Source organism: Perognathus longimembris, chromosome 15 (genome assembly GCF_023159225.1).
Source record: "Perognathus longimembris pacificus isolate PPM17 chromosome 15, ASM2315922v1, whole genome shotgun sequence".
Taxonomy (NCBI): Eukaryota; Metazoa; Chordata; class Mammalia; order Rodentia; family Heteromyidae; genus Perognathus; species Perognathus longimembris.
The window spans coordinates 38,854,563-38,873,651 of NC_063175.1; the positions used below are offsets into that span (position 1 = coordinate 38,854,563).

Sequence of the window (19,089 nt, forward strand, 5' to 3'; positions counted from 1 at the left end):
TTGCCACCTGCTAGGAGGATGTTGGTGGTTTGGAAGGTGCTAGAGCCTGATATCACAGGTGGGAAATGCTGCCTGCCTGCTAGTCAGAAATGCCCATTATTTGTAAAGGAGAGATGTCATTTGAAACTCTTGTGGCTTATTTGTTATAGTAGTCAAGTCTAATGGGAAAGAGAGCTTGATTCTTGGTGATACTGAAACAAAGTTTGGAGAGTGAGTAGACATCACAGGATTGGAAGTAGGGTGGATTGGGCAATAGAAGAGCTCAGCATTCAGCCAAGTAGAAGAAATCGTTGAAAGTGACAGTCAACCCTATAAAATCTCTGTTTGCGAAGCAGTGAGTAACTTGGTGTTGGAAGTTTATAAACAGAGACTGTTGGGAGTGGTGCCCTGGGCAGCATGCAGAATGGGATGTCCTTTGGTGTTCCCCTCGGCTCTAGGTCAACTGTAGCCTCCAGAAGGCAGGTCACTGGGACCATTCCACAGCTTTCTGCAGAGTTCTTTGAGCCTGGAGTGAGAGCCCTCCACCCCCGCCTCGTTAGCTACCTACAGTGGCCACATTAATTGGGTATACTGAGAAGCCACCTACAGTTCTCAACACTGCCACCAGGCTGTGTTCCAGAAATCTCTATGTGAGCCAGGTTTTGGAACTATGAATGCATTTCCCCATAGAAACCGAGATATAAATGGAGGTTGGGTTTTCAGGCCAGTCCACAAATTTCTATTTAACTCATAATGTTCCTGAAGTTTACTGTTAACAATGCAACGTTATCTGCACTGGTCACCATGTATAGGGAGGTTTATGTGTGAAATATGTTTCAGGTTCCAATTTGGATGCAGGCACGTATCTAATTTCTATTGCATCACTTAGCAATGGCATCTCGGGGAAGCTGGAGGATGGGGGTATTTTGGGGTACTAAGAACTCCATACCTGTTCCCCACTGTTAGACAGCTCTGTACCATTAGAGGTCCTGAACTGGTTACAATTCTACCATATCAAAGCTTCATGGTATGATGGGGCAGGACAGTAATTTAGCCCGAAATGCCTCTCCTCCACCATGGGCCAACCAGTCAGGTGCCTGCACACACTCATTGGTTCTGTTTGGGAAGGAATCTGAATGCTGATTGGGTCAGGCAAGTCCCTGGCTGCTGGCAGCCCATGTGCAAGCCACTTGGTAACCAACAGAAACCACGTTGTGTCTGGGAAAGCTTTATCAGTAAGGGGTGATGGAGGTATTCAGAGCCAATCTGTTTGAGTGCTTGAGGATTGGGGATATGAAACAGAGAAGGGCCAAGTTAGCTGGTAGCCAGGAAATACTGGGATGGAGAAGCATATTCACAGTCAGGATTCCAGGATGCAAACAATAGTCACCAACTCTTGCTGGTTAAATGGAACACATTTCTGAAAAGAACCCCAGGTACACACTGTAGGGGCTCTAGCCAGTGCTACAGGCAGACTTTCATCTTCTGCAAGCCAGTGTACATGTGGTAGAGCTCTCTGGCCAGAGAAAATCAAAAGAGAGCGAATGCACATGGAAGTAGCCTTCAACCAATGATGAGTGGGATGTTGGTGAACAAATACTCAAGCATTCACTATTGAGATAAGTCTGAGGCTTGTTGTACACAGACTCCTGCAGCTCCCAGCAGGACTGGCTCCAATTCTCCTTAGTGGTGGCTGACTTGACTGCTTAATTGTCTATGGCCATGGAGCAAACCATTGTAAAACTTAATGCCTTTCTATTTTCTGGGAGGTTCCTCAGGTCAGACTTCCAACCCTTCTTCTGTATTGAGTTTCACACGTCTGCTCTAATGTTTTTTTTTTCTTTTTGCTCTAATGTTTTTGATGTTTAGGAGTGCTTCTTTTTTGTTCTCTAAATGTTCTTTTAAAAATTAACACCCTGTTCTTGATACATAATGTCTTCTCTTACTGCTCTAGAGATATTAATGATCTTAAATTTTTTTTTCTTTCTTCATCATGTCTGTTGCCTCCAGTTTGATAACTTTGGGTCATTTGCTTACAATTATGTTGGTGGATGAGAAGAAACCAAAATGCCAAATGCAACTCTGAGTAGGTCAGGGGAGCCTGTTGGCTTTGAGGCTCATTTCACTGTGGAGTGATCTTGGTGAGCACTTTGTCAGCCTCTTCATTTTCTATAGTGAAATCCCCCAGGTGTGTTTAGGAGGCTGAGTCTAGTATGGGGCTATAATTTGGTAGGTATAGTTAATTCCTTGTGTGATGCTTCTCTGTCTTCTTTCAGGGAACAGAGCTCCAACCTCTGCTCTTATGGGGAGGGGTTCAAGTGCCCAGCAATATTAGGTGAGGGGACGTGGAGGAGCTGGCTGTTCTGTAATGTTCTAGTTTTGTTATCCCCCTTACTTCCAATCCCAAGGGCCCCATGAAGTCAGGTTTAAGATCCTTGGAGAATCCTGTAGTAGAGTCAGATCTTTTCTCCCACTACTTGATTCACTTCCTCAGGCTTGCCCATTTCCAGTCACCATTTTCTATTTGTTCTTCACCCCCAAATGCATTGTTATAATCTCCTCTTTTTTTGTCTTTCTGTCTTTTCAGACATCTTTTTTTTTTTTTTTGGCCAGTCCTGGGGCTTGGACTCAGGACCTGAGCACTGTCCCTGGCTTCTTTTTGCTCAAGGCTAGCAATCTGCCACTTGAGCCACAGTGCCACTTCTGGCCGTTTTCTAGATATGTGGTGCTGGAGAATCGAACCCAAGGCTTCATGTATACGAGGCGCGCTCTCTTGCCACTAGGCCATATTCCCAGCCCTCAGACATCTTTTTATTGGTCCCAATTTGTTAACTGGAAGGGAGTAAACACAGATGTGTGTGTGTGTGTGTGTGTGTGTGTGTGTGGGTGTGTGTGTGTGTGTGGTCCTCTTTCTTAACTGTGCTTCAGTTCTTGCCCCAGGCAATCAGATTGGGGTTCACTTCATCTTTTTGTGACTTACAGTTTGGCTAGGGTCACACTGTAGCTTCTCAAATTGCTATGTTTGAGAGGTACATTCTCTAGAGATAAAGCCTCCACCTGTCCAGGCCTCCTATAGCCCCAAAGACCTTCGGCTCCTTCACAGGGAGGTGAGGGAGAGGGAGGTGCAGGTCAGTAAGCTCTATTGGGTGACAGAGGTGGAGCCCAGCCATGCATGGCCAAGGCCAAACAGTCTGAGCAATTGAAGTGTGCAATCCAGTTGTCTTTGAATCTATGTGGTTAGGTATGATGGACAGAAAAGAGAATGGATCACATACTAGAAAGACAATGACTCTATTATTTTGGGTCTCATTAAAATATTTACCTCCTAAACCCAATTGCTTTTGGATACAGTAGAACCAAGGCTGACTTTTGTGTGTCAGGTTAGCTCTACTTTGATGATGTCAGTTCCTGCTCGGCAAGCTGTTGCTCATGTCTGTCTAAGGGACAGTGTCACTCATGGGTACTATTGGTGCTTATCCATTATGAGCAATGGCTCATATTACTCAACGTCCATGGCTTCTTTTCTGCTCACTGATTTGTATGGTGGCTGGCATCCAGCCTACCCTAAGGTGGGTCATAAGTGGCCAGTGTCTGTCATAGTAATCACATCTCCTGTGTCCTTGATGGTCCCAAGATGGGTACAATACCCAGGAATACAAATACCACCCAGTTCTGGCCAATAGGATATATATCTGGGCAGAGAATGGAAATGGTAAGGAAGATTTTCTTTCTTGACAACAATAAAAGACACAAGGAGAAAAAGCCTTTCTTCCTTTCCTTTTTTTTTGGAAATGGAAACTGTCATGGGAGGATATGATATAATACCTGAGCCGGGCAGCCATGTTGCAATCACAAGACAATAAATCAGAGAATTAAAGTCCATACATTGTGGTGAGTAAAGTCATAAGAGAACTGGGCTGGGCGCTGGTGGCTCACACCTGTAATCTGAGGTACTCAAGAGGCTGAAATCTGAGGATCCAGGTTCAAAGCCAGCCCATACAGGGAAGTCCATGAGACTTTAATCTCCAATTAACCACCAGAAAACCAGAAGCAGAACTGTGGCTCAAAGTGGTAAAGTGCTAGCCTTGAGCCAAAAAGCTCAGGGTCAGTGTCCAGGCCCTGAGTTTAAGCCCCACAACCAACCAAAACATCATTAACAACAACATGGGCCTCAGTTATATTGCTGAGCCTCTATACTCATTCAGATATCATACCTACTCCAACAGTAGCATATGGAAAGTCAGAAGTGCATGTATTTATGGGTCAAGCCTCTATCACAGAAGATTTTCTGTTTATTACAAACCATGCTTCTGGCCCTTTTGGTACCTGGAAACAAATCTGTGCCTCATTGGAGTTGACATACTAAACTAGCAATTTGTTCACTTAGTATTTATTGAGTGCCTCTTATGAGCCAGAAACTGATTTAGGTACTGGATTGGACATCCAAATCCAAATGCAGAAGATAGGGGAGGCACAACCAGAAAGAGAGGAAGCTGGATTTCTCCCACTGCTGCCAATCTACTGTCTAGCCTGGTGCGATTAAGGATGGTGCTAAGCATTTAGCATTCAATCTACATTCCAGCCTCTTGTGAGAGGTACTTGGATGAACTCCGTTGTGCAGATGGAGAAACAGAGGCTTCTCCATGATGGCCAGGAAACAATGGGGCTCTGACAGGTCACTAGAGAGTGCCTCTTTATCAACCAAAAGGAAAAGAAGATAATCTAGCTGAGAGAACAGGGAGAGGTGCCAACTAGCCAGCCAGATCATTGAATAGTGAGGGAGGAAGCAGGGATGGATTCTGCAGTCAGACAAACAGATGGAGATTCATGTCATCATTAGCAAGCATCATGAGACACAGGACTCGTGAGGGTGGAGCAGGCCCTGTACTGCCCTGAGGATACTTGCAGCACCAGCAGATACCAGTAGAAGCAGGTGGAGTTGTGTCTGGGATGGGATCATGTTTTGTTTGTCATATGTTCAGTGTAACCCAGAACATGGAGGAGTGTGAGGAACACTGGTGATATTGTCCCAGTATTAAAAGCAGGGCTCAAGAAACCCATTTGGAAATTCCTCAAAAATGTTTCACATGGAATGACTACAGGTCCAGAAATTTCTTATCTATCTATCTATCTATCTATCTATCTATCTATCTATCTATCTATCTATCTATCTATCTTAAAGGAACTGGGTACAAGGACTCAGGGATTTATATACTTATGTTCATAGTAGTATTATTGACAAAAGCTAAATATAGAAACAACCCAAGTATCTGTGGATACATGAATGGAGCAACAATATGTGGTATATATGGACCATGAAGTAGTATCCAGCCATAAAAAAGCAATGATGCTCTGGTTCAGGCTACAGCACAGAAGAACCTTGGGAACATTATGCTAAGTGAAATAAATCGAAAGGACAGCTATTTTATGATCATATATATGTATACGTGTGCCTACATACACAGGCACAACCTTAAATAGGCAAATTGATAGAGCCAGAAAGTAGATTAGAGATTAGCAGCAGCTTGGGGCAGGTGGGAAAGGAATGGTGAATGGGGTCAAAGATTCTGTAAAAGCATTCTAGGGGCTAGGGTGATCGTTTTGTGACATTGTCAATGGACAGAATGTCAGTGTCAATGTGCTTAGTGCAGATATACACTGGAGAGGCTTTAAAGTGTGAATTTTATATTATATATGTCTTACCATGAACAAGACAAGCTGTTTCACCCAGGGTAACTTGTTGCACCTAGCTCTAAGTGTTCCAGAGAAACAGAAGTGAGGAAGTATCGTAATCCTGGCTCTGGCTTTGGAACAGAAGAAAGAATCTAAGAGCGTATGCAAATCAGCGAGCCGTAGCCACGGGAGGGCGAAGCCACGGTGGGCAGGAGTCCTGTGGATCTGGGAGCATGTCTTGGTCCTAGTAGAGGGGTGAACGGGTAGGAGGGAGATTGAGCTTCTGTAGGGAGGCAGATGGTGAGTTAGTAGCTTCAGCCAGGGCTGATACACAGGGCGTGGGGTCATTGTGGGGATAAGAGAAAGCTTCCTGTCACCCAGCCACGCATGCTGGCGCTGCTGAGTCTGACACTGACTCAACCTTCAGGAAATGACTGTGTGTCCCCAACATTCTCATCTCAGGAATCTTAGGTGTCTCAATGTCATTTGACCTCCTGCCTGTGTATCCACTCTCACAGCTTTGGTGGGAGACTGTGGAATGGGTGGAACCCACCTCTCCAAGCAACTTAGACTATCTCACCAGTCTTTACTGCTGTCCCCACAAGCAGAGTCCTCTGGGTTTAATAATCTGAGGGTCATTCATATGGTGACGGATACCTGTAAGTCCAATACTCAAGAGGGTGACATGGAAGAGCTGTAAGTTTGAGACCAGCCTGAGCTACATAGTGAGACTGTCTCAAAAAAACCCAAAAACAAAAACCCCAAACAAACCCCAAACAACCCCCAAAACAACAATTTGAGGGTCAGAGAGTGTTGGTACAGGTGGGAAGTCTGGGTACACAGATGAACCCCTGAATTTACAGGGAGACCCAATAAAGCAGTCCCGGGAAGGAAGAAAGAAGCCCCTTGACACAGGAAGTCTGTTGTGAAGTCTGAGTAAGTGCAGGTAGTGGAGGCTACTGGAGGATTTGCTTCCTGAGATGGGGAAGGGCTGGACTTTAGCAATGCCTTCTGGTTCCCAGAGTCCCTGATCCCAGGCCCCCCAGGAAGCCTCTCTCCCTGTGGATGGCAGTTCACCTCCTCCTTCATTAAACTCAACATTCCCCATCTGGCTTTGCTTTGGAGCAGCTCTTATTGATAATCAGTCATAACCATGCCTAATGAGGCAGCTTGGACACACTGTGGGGTGAAGGCCAGTCCATATCTGTTGTACAGAGGGACATCCCGGGGGCCTGGCTGGCCCCTGTTCCCTTTCCACCTTCCTCTGCTTCACAGGGTTCAGCCCCTGTCCTAAACTTTCCCATCCGACCAGCCCTCGAAGTCAGAGTAGCTTTTCCTGGGACTCTGAAGGTTGCTTAGAGCCATTCTCACTGCTTGGCCCAAACCTAAAACTCTGTCTTTAGAGTCTGGAGGCTTCTGAGCTCAGCCCAGGTGACTCCCTACTTAAAGAAGTGCACAGGGGACCCAGGAAAGGCCAAGAGAGGCTAAAGACTCTGGAGGTCAGTTTAGCTGTCCTGGTGACTATGCTGTGAGGCCAAACTTCCCCTCCCCCCCTCCCCCTCACCTTTCTTCTCCCTCCTCCTCCTACTCTTGTTGCAGCAGCCTCTTAGTTTGCTCTTAGTTTGTACTCCTGACCTCAGACTCTCTATTCTCCTGCCTTTACCTCCCAAGTACTGGGACTACAGAAGTGTGTTCCCAACCTGGCTCCTAAGACCGAATTTTAAACCTTAACCCAAAGGATCAAAGGCTGGTGTCACTTTAAGGTACTGTGCCTGATTTAAGGAGCATATTGAGAGGGTGGGGTGGGACCTCTCAAGTTAAAGTGAGGTCAATGCTGTAAGTGTATGATTGCCAGTCTTGCTTCCGAGTCTGGGATAGAGATAAATCAATGAACACATGCCATATGGTGCTGTGGAGACCCCTGGGATGTTGTGCCTGGGTGCATATCTCAAGAGGAATCTTGTGTCTTTAACTTGGATAGAGTCCTAACCAACCTCTCAGAGCCTCAGTCTTCTATTCCACAAGAGGGCAGACAGGGGCATAGGTAAGAGGGTGGAGAATGCTGAAAAAAGCCAGGCTGAAAAGTCCCACCCACAGGTCTCAGGCCCAGCCTTTTTCTCTTTCCACAAGCTCCATTTCCAAAAGGATGATGCAGGAACACACAGTGAGCATTGTAGGCCAAGCAAAAGCCGGCACAGAGTTAGAAAGTAGCCTGAGCCCCAACAGGATAAAATGTTGGCCCGAGAATCCAGTATTGTCAAAAAGAAACCCCTCAGTTCCCGTTGAATTGGATTATACCTCTTTTTTTTTTTTTTTTTTTTTTTTTTTTTTTTTGCCAGTCCTGGGGCTTGGACTCAGGGCCTGAGCACTGTCCCTGGCTTCTTTTTGCTCAAGGCTAGCAATCTGCCACTTGAGCCACAGCGCCACTTCTGGCCGTTTTCTATTTATGTGGTGCTGGGGAATTGAACCCAGGGCCTCATGTATACGAGGCAAGCACTCTTGCCACTAGGCCATATCCCCAGCCCTGGATTATACCTCTTGTTTGTCCTTTCTTGGCAGGCTCCATGGCAGTAGAGCCAGGAACCCTAGAGGTATCCCTCAATCACTCCTGCTCAGGAATACAAGGGGGTCCTCATTGTGATGGACAGATGTAAAGCCAGCCCCCTGGACCAGCAGAGAGGTAGGTGCTGGGTGTTCAGAGCAAAGCAAAGCAGGCCCATGCCACCCTTTTGCCTCCTGCTAGATCTCAAAGCAGTTGTTTTCCAAGAGGGACCCCCAACAATGGCATAAAATTGGCCTGGGAGGGGGCCCTGCTTGTTAAAACCTAAGGTTCTGGTCCTGTCTGTGGGGTCCTGAGTCAGAATCTCAAGGGCAGGGACATGAGGTTCTGCCTTTCAAATGAGGCTTCCACCTAATTCTTATGCTTGCTCCAGTATGAGGCCCTGCCCGGTAAGGAAGGTGGATCCCCTGACTGACCTGCATCCTCTAAGGGCTTGTATCCCACCCCTCACCCACTCTGCCAGCCAAGGGGGAGGAAAACTAACATGAGGTCATAATGTCTCCATTAGCGGCAGGAAAAGCCTAAATCATTACATCCTGTCCCACCTAATTTGTTCAATATGGCCCCAACAGTCACAGAATGTATTTGGGCTGCTTGCTTCCCCTTTCCTGGTGGCCTTGCCACATGCATTGAAACAGTGTATCTTCTTATGAACTTACAACGAACTCATTTTCATAAGTCTGAGCGTCTTGTATCACAGCTAAAATACATCCTCTCTGTCTAGTGCACATGAGGAACCGGTGGACACCTGATGATTTTATACCTAGCGGTGGGTGGGAAAAGTGAGAGAAATTTGTAAAACTATCAATGGCTTGAATGAGAAATTTTGTTCTTCCCTATTTTAAAGAAATGGTGTGTGTGTGTGTGTGTGTGTGTGTGTGTGTGTGTGTGTGTGTGTGTGTAGCTGGGAATGTGGCTTAGAGGGAGAGGGCTTGCCTAGCATGCATGAAGCCCTGGGTTCGATTCCTCAGCATCATATATACAGAAAAGGGCCAGAAGTGGTGCTGTGGCTCAAGTGGTAGAGTGCTAGCCTTGAGCAAAAAGAAGCCAGGGACAGTATTCAGGCCCTCAGTTCAAGACCCAGGACTGGGAAAAAAAAAAAAGGAATTGTGGGGAAGTAGTTTTATGTTAGTATTTTGTAAAATCAGTAACCAGGAGCTTTCAAACCCACCCCTTCATCATCCTCAGCATATACTTTCTGCTTTAGTGGTCTGTATGATGGCTCCAGCTCCTATCCCCTCCCATCTCTGGTTAGTACAAATAATAGAGGCATACCTCTTTACTTCAAAGAACTCTTCCAGGGAATCACACATGAAATTCTGCTTATATTCCATTGGCCAGAACTTAGTCACAAAACTATATCTAATGGCAGAGAATTCTGGGAAATCTAGTATTCTCCTCCCCCCCCCCCATATGTTCAGTTAAAAGTAGAAGTAGTATTTTCCTTCCTTCCTTCCTTCCTTCCTTCCTTCCTTCCTTCCTTCCTTCCTTCCTTCCTTCCTTCCTTCCTTCCATCCTCCCTCCCTCCCTCCCTCCCTCCCTTCTCTTTCTTCCTTCCTTTCCTCTTCTTTCTCCTCCTCCTTCTCTTTCTTTTGGGTGCCTTTCCTGGGCATGAACTTGGGGCCTGGGCACTGTCCCTGAGCTTTTGTGCTCAAGGTGAGCAATAAAGCACTACCACTGGAGCCATAGCTCTACTTCTGGCTTTTTGGTAGTTAGTTGCAGATAAAAGAGTCTCATTGGCTTTCCTGCCCTGGCTGACTTCGAACTATGATCCTCAGATCTGTGCCTCCTGAGTAGCTAGGATTACAGACATGAGCCACCAGTGCCCAGCATGGCATCGTTTTCTGACTTGGCCCCTCTAGGAAAGTTCTTTTGTGGCTGGCAGAAGGCAAGGATGGGTACTAGTGTTTCTCTTGAGCCTTTGCTCATTATCTACTTTATGTAACTGTAACCTCTCTGTAATCACCTTAATAATAACAATTTAAAAATAATAACTAAAAATAAATTAAAAATAAAGATATTTTTCCTCTCTAAAAATTTCAAATATAAACACAACTAGAAATAAAACAACATAATAGGCCTTTCGTGTACCCTTTTCATCCAGTTCCCACAATTCCAAAACCAGTGGCAATCCACAGAGGTCTGAGTTCATCTATGCCTGTATTCACTCCCTCTTCCTCAGAGAAGAAAGAACCTTGTACTGTCATCTACAAATCACTGGTAAATATATGACAATGTAGACATCATAACAATGCCACTATCCTTTCTAAAATCCAGAATTCCGTTGTATCTTGAAGAGTAGTGTTTGCATTTCCCCAGCGATCTCCATAACTCAATCATTTAACTCACATTTCATAGGCGGTGAAGCGCTGCACTGAGCTATCTGATCCTATGTGTTGCCTACAGGCTCCTGCTCGCTCTCCTTCCTCCATCGCCTAGGTTTTGAAGAGAATGACTGATTTGTCTTGTAGAGTTTCTACAATTCAGACTTTGCTGATGACATCCACAAAGTATCTTTTAGTAGGCATCTCTGTTTCCTGTGCTCCCCATTCATGGCTATTAGTTGGAGATTTGTTTGGGTTCAGGGGTTGCTTTCTAGAAAGACTCCATCAAGGTAGTTGTGTATTCTTCTATCAGGAGATAGGTGTTGCATCCCACTGCTTCCTTTTTGGTGATAGCCACAGCCACTGGAGGTCACTCGATTCGGATGATATTCTTAGTATATCATTTTCTCCACTTTAGCCAATACTTCCATAAAGATAAATTTCTTCTTGTGAAAGATTTCACTTTCTTAAAATAATGGAGTATGCAAAAGGTTATTATTATTATTTTGCCAGTCCTGGGCCTTGGACTCAGGGCCTGAGCACTGTCCCTGGCTTCTTTTTGCTCAAGGCTAGCACTCTGCCACTTGAGCCACAGTGCCACTTCTGGCCATTTTCCATATATGTGGTGCTGGGGAATTGAACCCAGGGCTTCATGTATACTAGGCAAGCACTCTTGCCACTAGGCCATATTCCCAGCTCCCAAAAGGTTATTTTTTTTTTGAGGTTTTTTGTCTGATTCTTTCTCTTGGCCAACTCCTAGTATCCTTCAAATGTGCATTAATGTCTAAAGAAGCCACTCCCCAACATTCTTGTTTCTGGTTCCTTTCCCTAGGACTTGAGCATTTAAAAGCCTCACCTTGCTGCCTGGAGGTGTAGTCTCTTCACTTCAGCTGGACATCCAGGGGAGAATTGTGAACGCTTCTCTGAGTCATTTCCTATTGGTCCATACCTGTGTAAGAGCTGAATTACTTTCTCCAAGGTATATCTCTGACACTTCCTGGAATGCAGAACTCTTTCATTATTCTGTCCCTCTATAACCCAGCTCTGCAATTTGGCTTTCTCCTGTAGCTTACTCATGCCAAGCTCCTGAGGCTTCCCCTCCTCTCTGCCTTTTTTCCCTCTCTATCCTCTTCTCTAGACCCTCCTCTTTCTTCATCTTCTATTTTCACTTTTTTTGGTGTGTGTGTGTGTCATTACTGGAGCTTGAACTCAGGTTCTCCTATTCTTACTTTGTTGTTGTTGCTGTTCAAAGCTGGTACTCTACTACATGAATGACACCTCCACTTCTGGCCTTTTACTGGTTAATTGGAGATAAGAGTCTCATGGACTTTTCTGCCCAGTCTAGCTTCAAATCTTGATCCTCAGATCTCAGCCTCTTGAATAGCTAGGATTATAGGCACGAGCACTAGCGCCTAGCTTTCATTCACTTCTTGGTTCATGCATTGCTCCCTTGACGACCCAGTTCCTCCCCCATTTTCTCAGCCTGTTACAAATGGATCCATGCTTTAGGATGCACACTGTCCTGATGATTCAAGCCTTCTTTGATGTTTCTCTGCCTCACTCTCATGCGGGGCTGTGGGCAGCGCCTCTTACATTTATGGCCTGGGTCCCCCAGTGGGCTGTCAGTGCCTGGGGCTGAGCCTCCTTCTACACAGACTGCATCTAGAATCCCAGTCATGCTTAGCACAAAGCTGTTGTGACACCAGTCACGGAGGGTTCATTGATTGAAGCACAGCTGTTTTTGCACAGATTTTGAAAGCTGTCTCTACTTGATGCCAACGCATGATAGAGAAAAGCAGGAATTCTGACATTAGGCTTGGAAAATTTTGATGTCTACATAAATAATGTGGAAGATTTTTTTCATTTGTTGATTCAAGGATAATGGCAGCCACAGCCTGGAGCTGATGTTGGGTTCTATGTCAGCTTTTTTTTTCTGTGACAAAATACTTGAGAAAGCCAACTTAAGGGAAGAAAGATTTATATTCACTCCTGGTTTCAGTCCATGATGTCAGATGTCGCTTTTGTTTTTTTGGGTCCAAAGTGAGGTAAGAACCTTATGGTGAAATAGGATATGATAGAGTTGAGCTACTTGCTGCATGTTGGTGAGAGAGAGGAGAAAAGGAGGGAAGGAGGGAAGAAAGGAGAGAGAGAGAGAGAGAGAGAGGAGAGAGAGAGAGGAGATTCCAGGTCAGGGATAAGTGATCTATATCCTCCGATTAGGCCCCACCTTTCAATCACTTCTCAGTAGTGTCTCAAGCTGGGGACCAAGCTTTCAACACATGAGTATTTGGGGACATTTATATCTGAACCAAAACCAGACTCTACAGTTGCTGTTCTCAAGACAGATGCTTCTAGGCCCAGAAATATGTTAAACCATAGAAAACTTTCTATATGGCCATATAGTGGAATATGAAGAATCAACGTTTGGGTCAGGGACCAGCAGCAGTGTTTTATGTTTATAAGGTTATTGTTTTCCACTTTGTATCAGGAAGTACTTCTGAGGTCTCACATATTAGGTATTGATTGTAGTGAGGGCTGGAAAGAACTTACAAAGGAAAAGTAATGAACAAAATATTTCTATAAATATTTCTCTTCTCAGAAATCTGCTTTTTTGTTCTCTATAAACTTCAACTATAGAAGTACACTTCTGTATATTTTCTGTTTTTTTTTTTATTATAAAGACTCTGTAGCTAGCTTCTCACTTGATCCTTATGGTAAATGTATAAAGTAGATCTGGCAGGGAGTTGAGTAGGAGAAGTGTTAGGTGCTTATTTAAGGTTGCATTAAAAATGAAATTTCCTTCTAATCAACAATAAGTCCTTCTCAGCAGAAGGCTCAGACCTATGGGTGGGTGGGTGTTAGTATATTGGAACATGCAGATATCTGTCTGCTAAGTTTTTCTGATGTGTAAATATGAGAGGTACCATTATTAGATAGATTCACCACTTCATTAAGTATACATTGCTGGTTAGTTCTTTGATGATTGACGTTGTCTACTGGATGTTCTGTATCAAGTATAATTTACACTCAGTACATTAAGAAGTAGGCAATTTTGGGGCTCTGGTGGCTCATACCTGTCATCCTAACTATTCAGAAGGCTGAGATCTGAGGATTGAGGTTCTAAGCCAGCTCAGGCAGGAAAGTTCATTAGAAAAAAAAAGCCAGAAGTACATCAGCTCAACTAGCAGAGCACTGGCCTTGAGTGAAAAAGTTCAGAGACAGTGCCCAGGTCCTGAGTTCAAGCCCCAGGACTGGCACAAATAAAAAAGAAGTAGGCAATCATAAATGGCAACTGGAGAGAAGGAGCTGATATGCATGGAGAGATGGGCAAATAAAGGGAAAAGAACTAAGATCAAAATAGCCAGGTACTATTCTATGAACTGTCCCATTATTAATTTTTGGTCCACATGTTAATTCAGAGAGGAAGAGAACTATCATTCTGTTCATTTTACAGATGTTGAAACCAAGACCTAAAGAACTAAAATATGCCTGAGGTAGTATCACAGCCAGGCAATCTGATTCCAGACTTTGTACCCTAACCACTCTGATTTCAAAGCCAGGTTAGGTACTCATAAGCCTTGGTGAGCCGATCTAATATACAGTAAGATTTTAAAAAACCATGTCCACTGAAGCCACAAAGATTTTCCTGGCGCTAGCATACTGTACTTTGCTGGTAGCATCAACAACAAATTGCTTTTTCTTAAATCCAAAAAGCACTATATGATAAGAACTATAAACTTTTTCATACGTGATTGAAAAATTCTACTCCTAGTAGTTTGTTTAAAGTGATAATTCGGGGCTAAGAATGTGGTTTAGGGGTATAGTGCTTGCCTAGAATGCATGAAGCCCTGGGTTCAATTCCTCAGCACCACATACACAGAAAAAGCCAGAAGTGGTGCTGTGGTAGAGTGGTAGAGTGCCAGCCTTGAGTAAAAAGAAGCCAGGGACAGTGCTCAGGCCCTGAGTTCAAGCCCCAGGACTGGCAACAAAAGAAAACAAAACAAACAAATAAAGTGACAGTTAAGTAAGAAGGATCTTGCAAGAAGAAGTTCATTGTCTGCACTATAATATTGGAAGTCTGGGAGTAAATTAAGTACCCTAGAATAAGGTATGATTAAGTAATTTCACAATACATTTACTGGTTGGAACACTAAGAAACTATTTTAAATGGTAAGTATAAAGACTATATAAAAGGGCAGGGAAATGCTTCCTATGTTAAGAATAAAGAGAGGGTTAAAAAATGTGGATTATTACAGCAACTGATACATAAGCAGATTGGCAGAACCTGAAATGGAAGAGGAGGAAAGAATTGTAGTAGTTAGGTGTTTAAGATCTTTCTGTTCTTTGATTTTTAAAAAATTAGTAGTGGTGTTATGTTTAACAGATAATGATAAAAGAGCTAGTGGCAAAAGGTTGAAATAATAGAGGGAGGTGCTGGGGACTATGGGTGGGATTTTTCTTTGGCTGCTTTTATCCCTAAGTCCTCTGATGGCAGCCAGAAGGGTTTAGGGTGAGGAAGAGGACTGAGGGTTATACAACCCAGGAGCTCTGTTAGACCAGAAGAGTTATTGCTACTGGAAGTACGAAGTTGCCTAAGTCAAATTTTTTCTTTTGTCTTCACCTTTGCTTACCTCACTTCTTGCATTTGTCACTTACCAAGTCTTAAAGACATTTTCGTGGGATCAACCCCAACTACTTGCCCAGTTTGCATCTTTCTGGCAGACTGCTCCTCTAAGGTGGTATCCTTCTTCAGCACCCAAAGCTGAGGACCCTCTCTGTACCCAGTGGGCTGGTGGAGCATGGCCTGTTGAAGGCTGCAAAGGCTGCATCTCAATCTCATCAGCACCCACTTCCTGTGTAGGACTGACAGGCTAGGTTGAGTTAGGTTCCTTTTACCTCTGCATACTATGATTTTATCATCTGGTTTTTACCAGATTCATCAAATAAAGGAGCCAGTTTTGCAGAGAAGCCCCAGGGTTGGAAATGTCCTCTGTCTTGCCACTGAGTTTCAAGCATCCTCTGGCTTTATGCACTGTGAGCCTAGTCTGAGCATTGCCCTAGGAGTTTTCATAGCAGATGGACGGGCTGAGCTGCCACCAACATGTTTTTAGTTGTCCATGTCAGAACAAGGCTTTTGGGTGAAGGCTCTTTGCTTGTCTTGTGAATACCTGGTTGGCTAGCTACAGTCCCATGTGGTAGGGTAGCTGTGCCTCCACATGTACATCTGCAGGAACCTGATGTCACCTATCTGCCTGCCAGTGTGCAAGTGGGCGTGTCTGTGCACATGGCCTGGAGTGCCTGGGTTTCTGGACAGCAGGGTCCTTTTTATAGACTGTGCACACGGCTCAAGTGAACGAGTGGCTTTCAAATTAGCAAATTATTGGAAGCTTTGTCTCTGCAAATGCAAGACTGCGGTGCTCTTGCACGCTCGCGCCCTACCTGTGCCTGCATTGTGCGTCCCTTCTGTGTGTCTTTGGGAATGGACTCCTGGCACGTGTCCTGCGTTAACAAGGCGTTTGTTCCGTTGTGTGAATGTCGGTGCGGCAGTGCTTAGGTTCAGTTTGCGGCTGCTCGCTTGCTTTCCAGTTTTACTTGCGCCCCGCAGTCAGGCTCTGCACGTGCGACAGCCTCCGTGCGCACGTCCCTGTGTGACCCGTGCGCGGTGCGCAGGGACCTCCGGGTCGTGTGCACTTGGTGCGCTCGTGCCCGTCTCCGCACTAACGAACGCACTTCCACATGTCTGAGAGCACGTCCCTCTCCATTTGTGCACGTTGTGTGCGCACGCCGCCCCGTGTATGTGTGTGTGTGTGCGTGCGTGTGTGTGTTGGGGCATTGCCCGCACACTACGACCCACGGGCAAGCCAGCGACCCTCCCTGGGTTCCACGCGTCCCGAGGGGCTGACCCCTCCCCCGCGGCGCCCCGCAGCGGGCCGCAGCGATTGGCCGCAGCGATTGGCCGCCCGCTCGCTCCAGCCGTCACCCCGCCCCCTCCCCCACCCGCGCGCCCGCGGTCCCCGCTGTCCCCCGCGGTTCCGGCGAGGCCGCGCCGCGCTGCGCTCCGCTCCCATTGGCTGCGCGCGCCTTTGTGTGGCGGCAGCTGCGGCCCCAGCGCCTTTGAATGTCGAGAGGGGCCGGGAAGGGAGCCTTTCCATGGGCCATCTGTCTCCCCGCCAGCCGCCGCCCCACCGCCGCCCGCGCCCCGCGCTCCGCCTCCCGCCCCGGCGGTTCCCGCAGCCTCGCCACCGCCCGCGCCCGCGCCCCGGAGCCGCGCCACAAAGGGCCCGCGCGCAGCCGCCGCCGCCGCCGCCGCCGCCGCGCGAGGAGCCAGGATGGTCCTGGTCCACGTCGGCTATCTCGTGCTTCCAGTGTTTGGCTCTGTGCGAAACAGAGGTATCGCTTTTTCCTTTCGGGGTCTGCTTCGGAGCGTGGATCGCCGCAGGCACCGGGGCGGGAGTGGGAGCCGCGGGTGGCCGGGGGGCTCTGGGCACCACCGAGAGGACGTAGGGAGAGCGGTGGCTGCTCTCCACCCCGTTGGAGGAGACCCCCGAGTGGGGACAGCCGCTCTCGTGGGAGCTTTTGTAGTGAAGTTAGGGTTTGGTGAATTTGGGTCCCTCCCTTCCCAGCCCCATTACCCCCCTCCCCCAGTTCTTTGCGGTGGACGTGGTTCCCCTCAAATCACAGCCCCTTCCCCTAAAATACCTTGCCCTGTATGATCGAAAGAAGACGAGAGAAGTGTGTGTGTGTGTGTGTGTGTGTGTGTGTGTGTGTATGAGAGAGAATGAATATGAGAATGTGAGCTTGGTTTTCTGTGTGTGTGTGTGTGTGTGTGTGTGTGTCCCTCCTCGTGTGTATATTCTGTTATGTGTACTTCACATCTCTTCAGTTTTTGGTACTTATGCCGATGGTTGGTTAGTTGGGATCTGGGCATCTGACCCATCCCATGCCCCAGCCCCCACCCTCTGTGGGCACTTGCACGTTTCCTTGTCCCATCCTTTTCCCCCTTTAACCCTTTTTGTGTTACTGCCCTTATGCTTATGGCTCGGCTCCACACACCCCCGGCAATTGTCTTTGTGTGACAGTTGCATTTATGGGTTCAAGATTCGTGTGTGTATATGACTGGGTGCATGTGCGTGTGTGTATGTGCGCGCACGCGTGCGTGTGCCTCAGAGGGAGATCAGACGCGCGCTGCCGTGCATCCCCAGGCCAGGCTGGAGAGGGTTGTCTGGCCCTTGGGTGTTGTGCTGTGTGTGCAGGCGAGGTGGGAAACTGCCCTCACACCAGGCCTTTGCCCCCATAGCTGTTGACTTGGTTTTTTAACTGTGATAGATGGGGTGTGTTTGCATGGTCCCCTTTTCCCACATCCCCCTCTCCCTTACATTCTGCTACAACAATAGCTTGATTTTTCCCCCTTCTTTCTTCCCCCCATTTCTTCCATTTTCTTTTAATCAAAATCTCCCAAAGCAAATCCAAGATGCATTTCAATTCATTTTTTTTTTCTTTTTGTATTCTGCCTCTGGACTCACATTTCTCTTCTTGGAAATGTTTCTTCTCTCCCACTCCACGTCTGCTTAAATTCCTGCTGGCTAAGGCCCTCCTCCCCCAGCCCCTTCCCTTGCACACTGAATGATGTCTTCCCTGGCTGACCCGGCTCCCCTATGGAGTCAGGGAGGGGGGTGGGGTCGCAGAGCCCGAGCTTTAGTGCGCCCCAGGGGCCTGACCGGGCCAGGCTAGGAAAGCCAGGCCCTCTACCAGCCCAGCTGTCTCCAACCCTGCACCCAGAACCCAAAAAGCAAGGTTCCCTCCCCCGCCCTCCCCACCATAGGCTGTTTGAACTGCAGTTTTTTTTGTGTGATGATAGAATGATGACATTCTGCATTTATCAAATCTTTTTTTTTTCTTCATTGTGTAGCTCAGTGAATGGTCAACTCGCTGCTGTGTGCGCTGTGACCCTTCTGCCTCCGCATTTAGCTGTATTGTGACACCCCTCTTAACCATTTCCTGTCTCCATCCGAGGAAGGCATTGCTATTTAAGCGGCAGTATCCCCTATCTCAGGCCAGCCTAGCAGGGGGTGGGAGTGGGGGGGGGTGAGGGGGGGTTGCACCATATCTTGAAATGCCACCCCCTTCCTCATGTACAGTTTTCTCTTATTACTTGGCATTTCCTCTTAAAACGGGTGTGGAACGTTGCACTAGGCAGAAATTAAAAAATGATTAAGAAGGATGTTGAGCCTGAAAGTATAATTATCCTGATTAAATCATTATCATCCTCATTAATACCACCAATCTCTAAATACCATTGCAGCATGCGGGTTCCATGTTTTGAAATTCAAATTGTTCAGCTGCCTTTAAATTTTATTTTTAATACCACTCCTCTCCACCAACCAAAAAACCCCAACAAAACCCAATTCTGCCCAGTCAGTCCAAGTTTACTTTCAGGGAAAACACGCCCACAGGAAATTTAAGTGCTGAGGGGTGAGTTGGGCTGTGGGTAAAATTTAGCCCAGTGTGCTAAGAATTCATGACCTTCTGATAGAGGATACTAATGCTTAACTC

The 19,089-nt window shown here is 46.5% G+C and overlaps 1 protein-coding gene across 1 annotated transcript in view; it reads left to right on the forward strand.

The window, feature by feature from the left end:
- The first annotated feature begins 16,865 nt into the window (after nt 1-16,865).
- The window catches only part of Rnf165 (ring finger protein 165), a 91,248-nt gene continuing 89,024 nt past the window's right edge, over nt 16,866-19,089 (forward strand). Inside the window, exon 1 of the mRNA XM_048363237.1 lies at nt 16,866-16,926. Within this exon, the coding sequence (XP_048219194.1) occupies nt 16,866-16,926 (61 nt within the window). The remainder of the gene's footprint in view (nt 16,927-19,089) is intronic.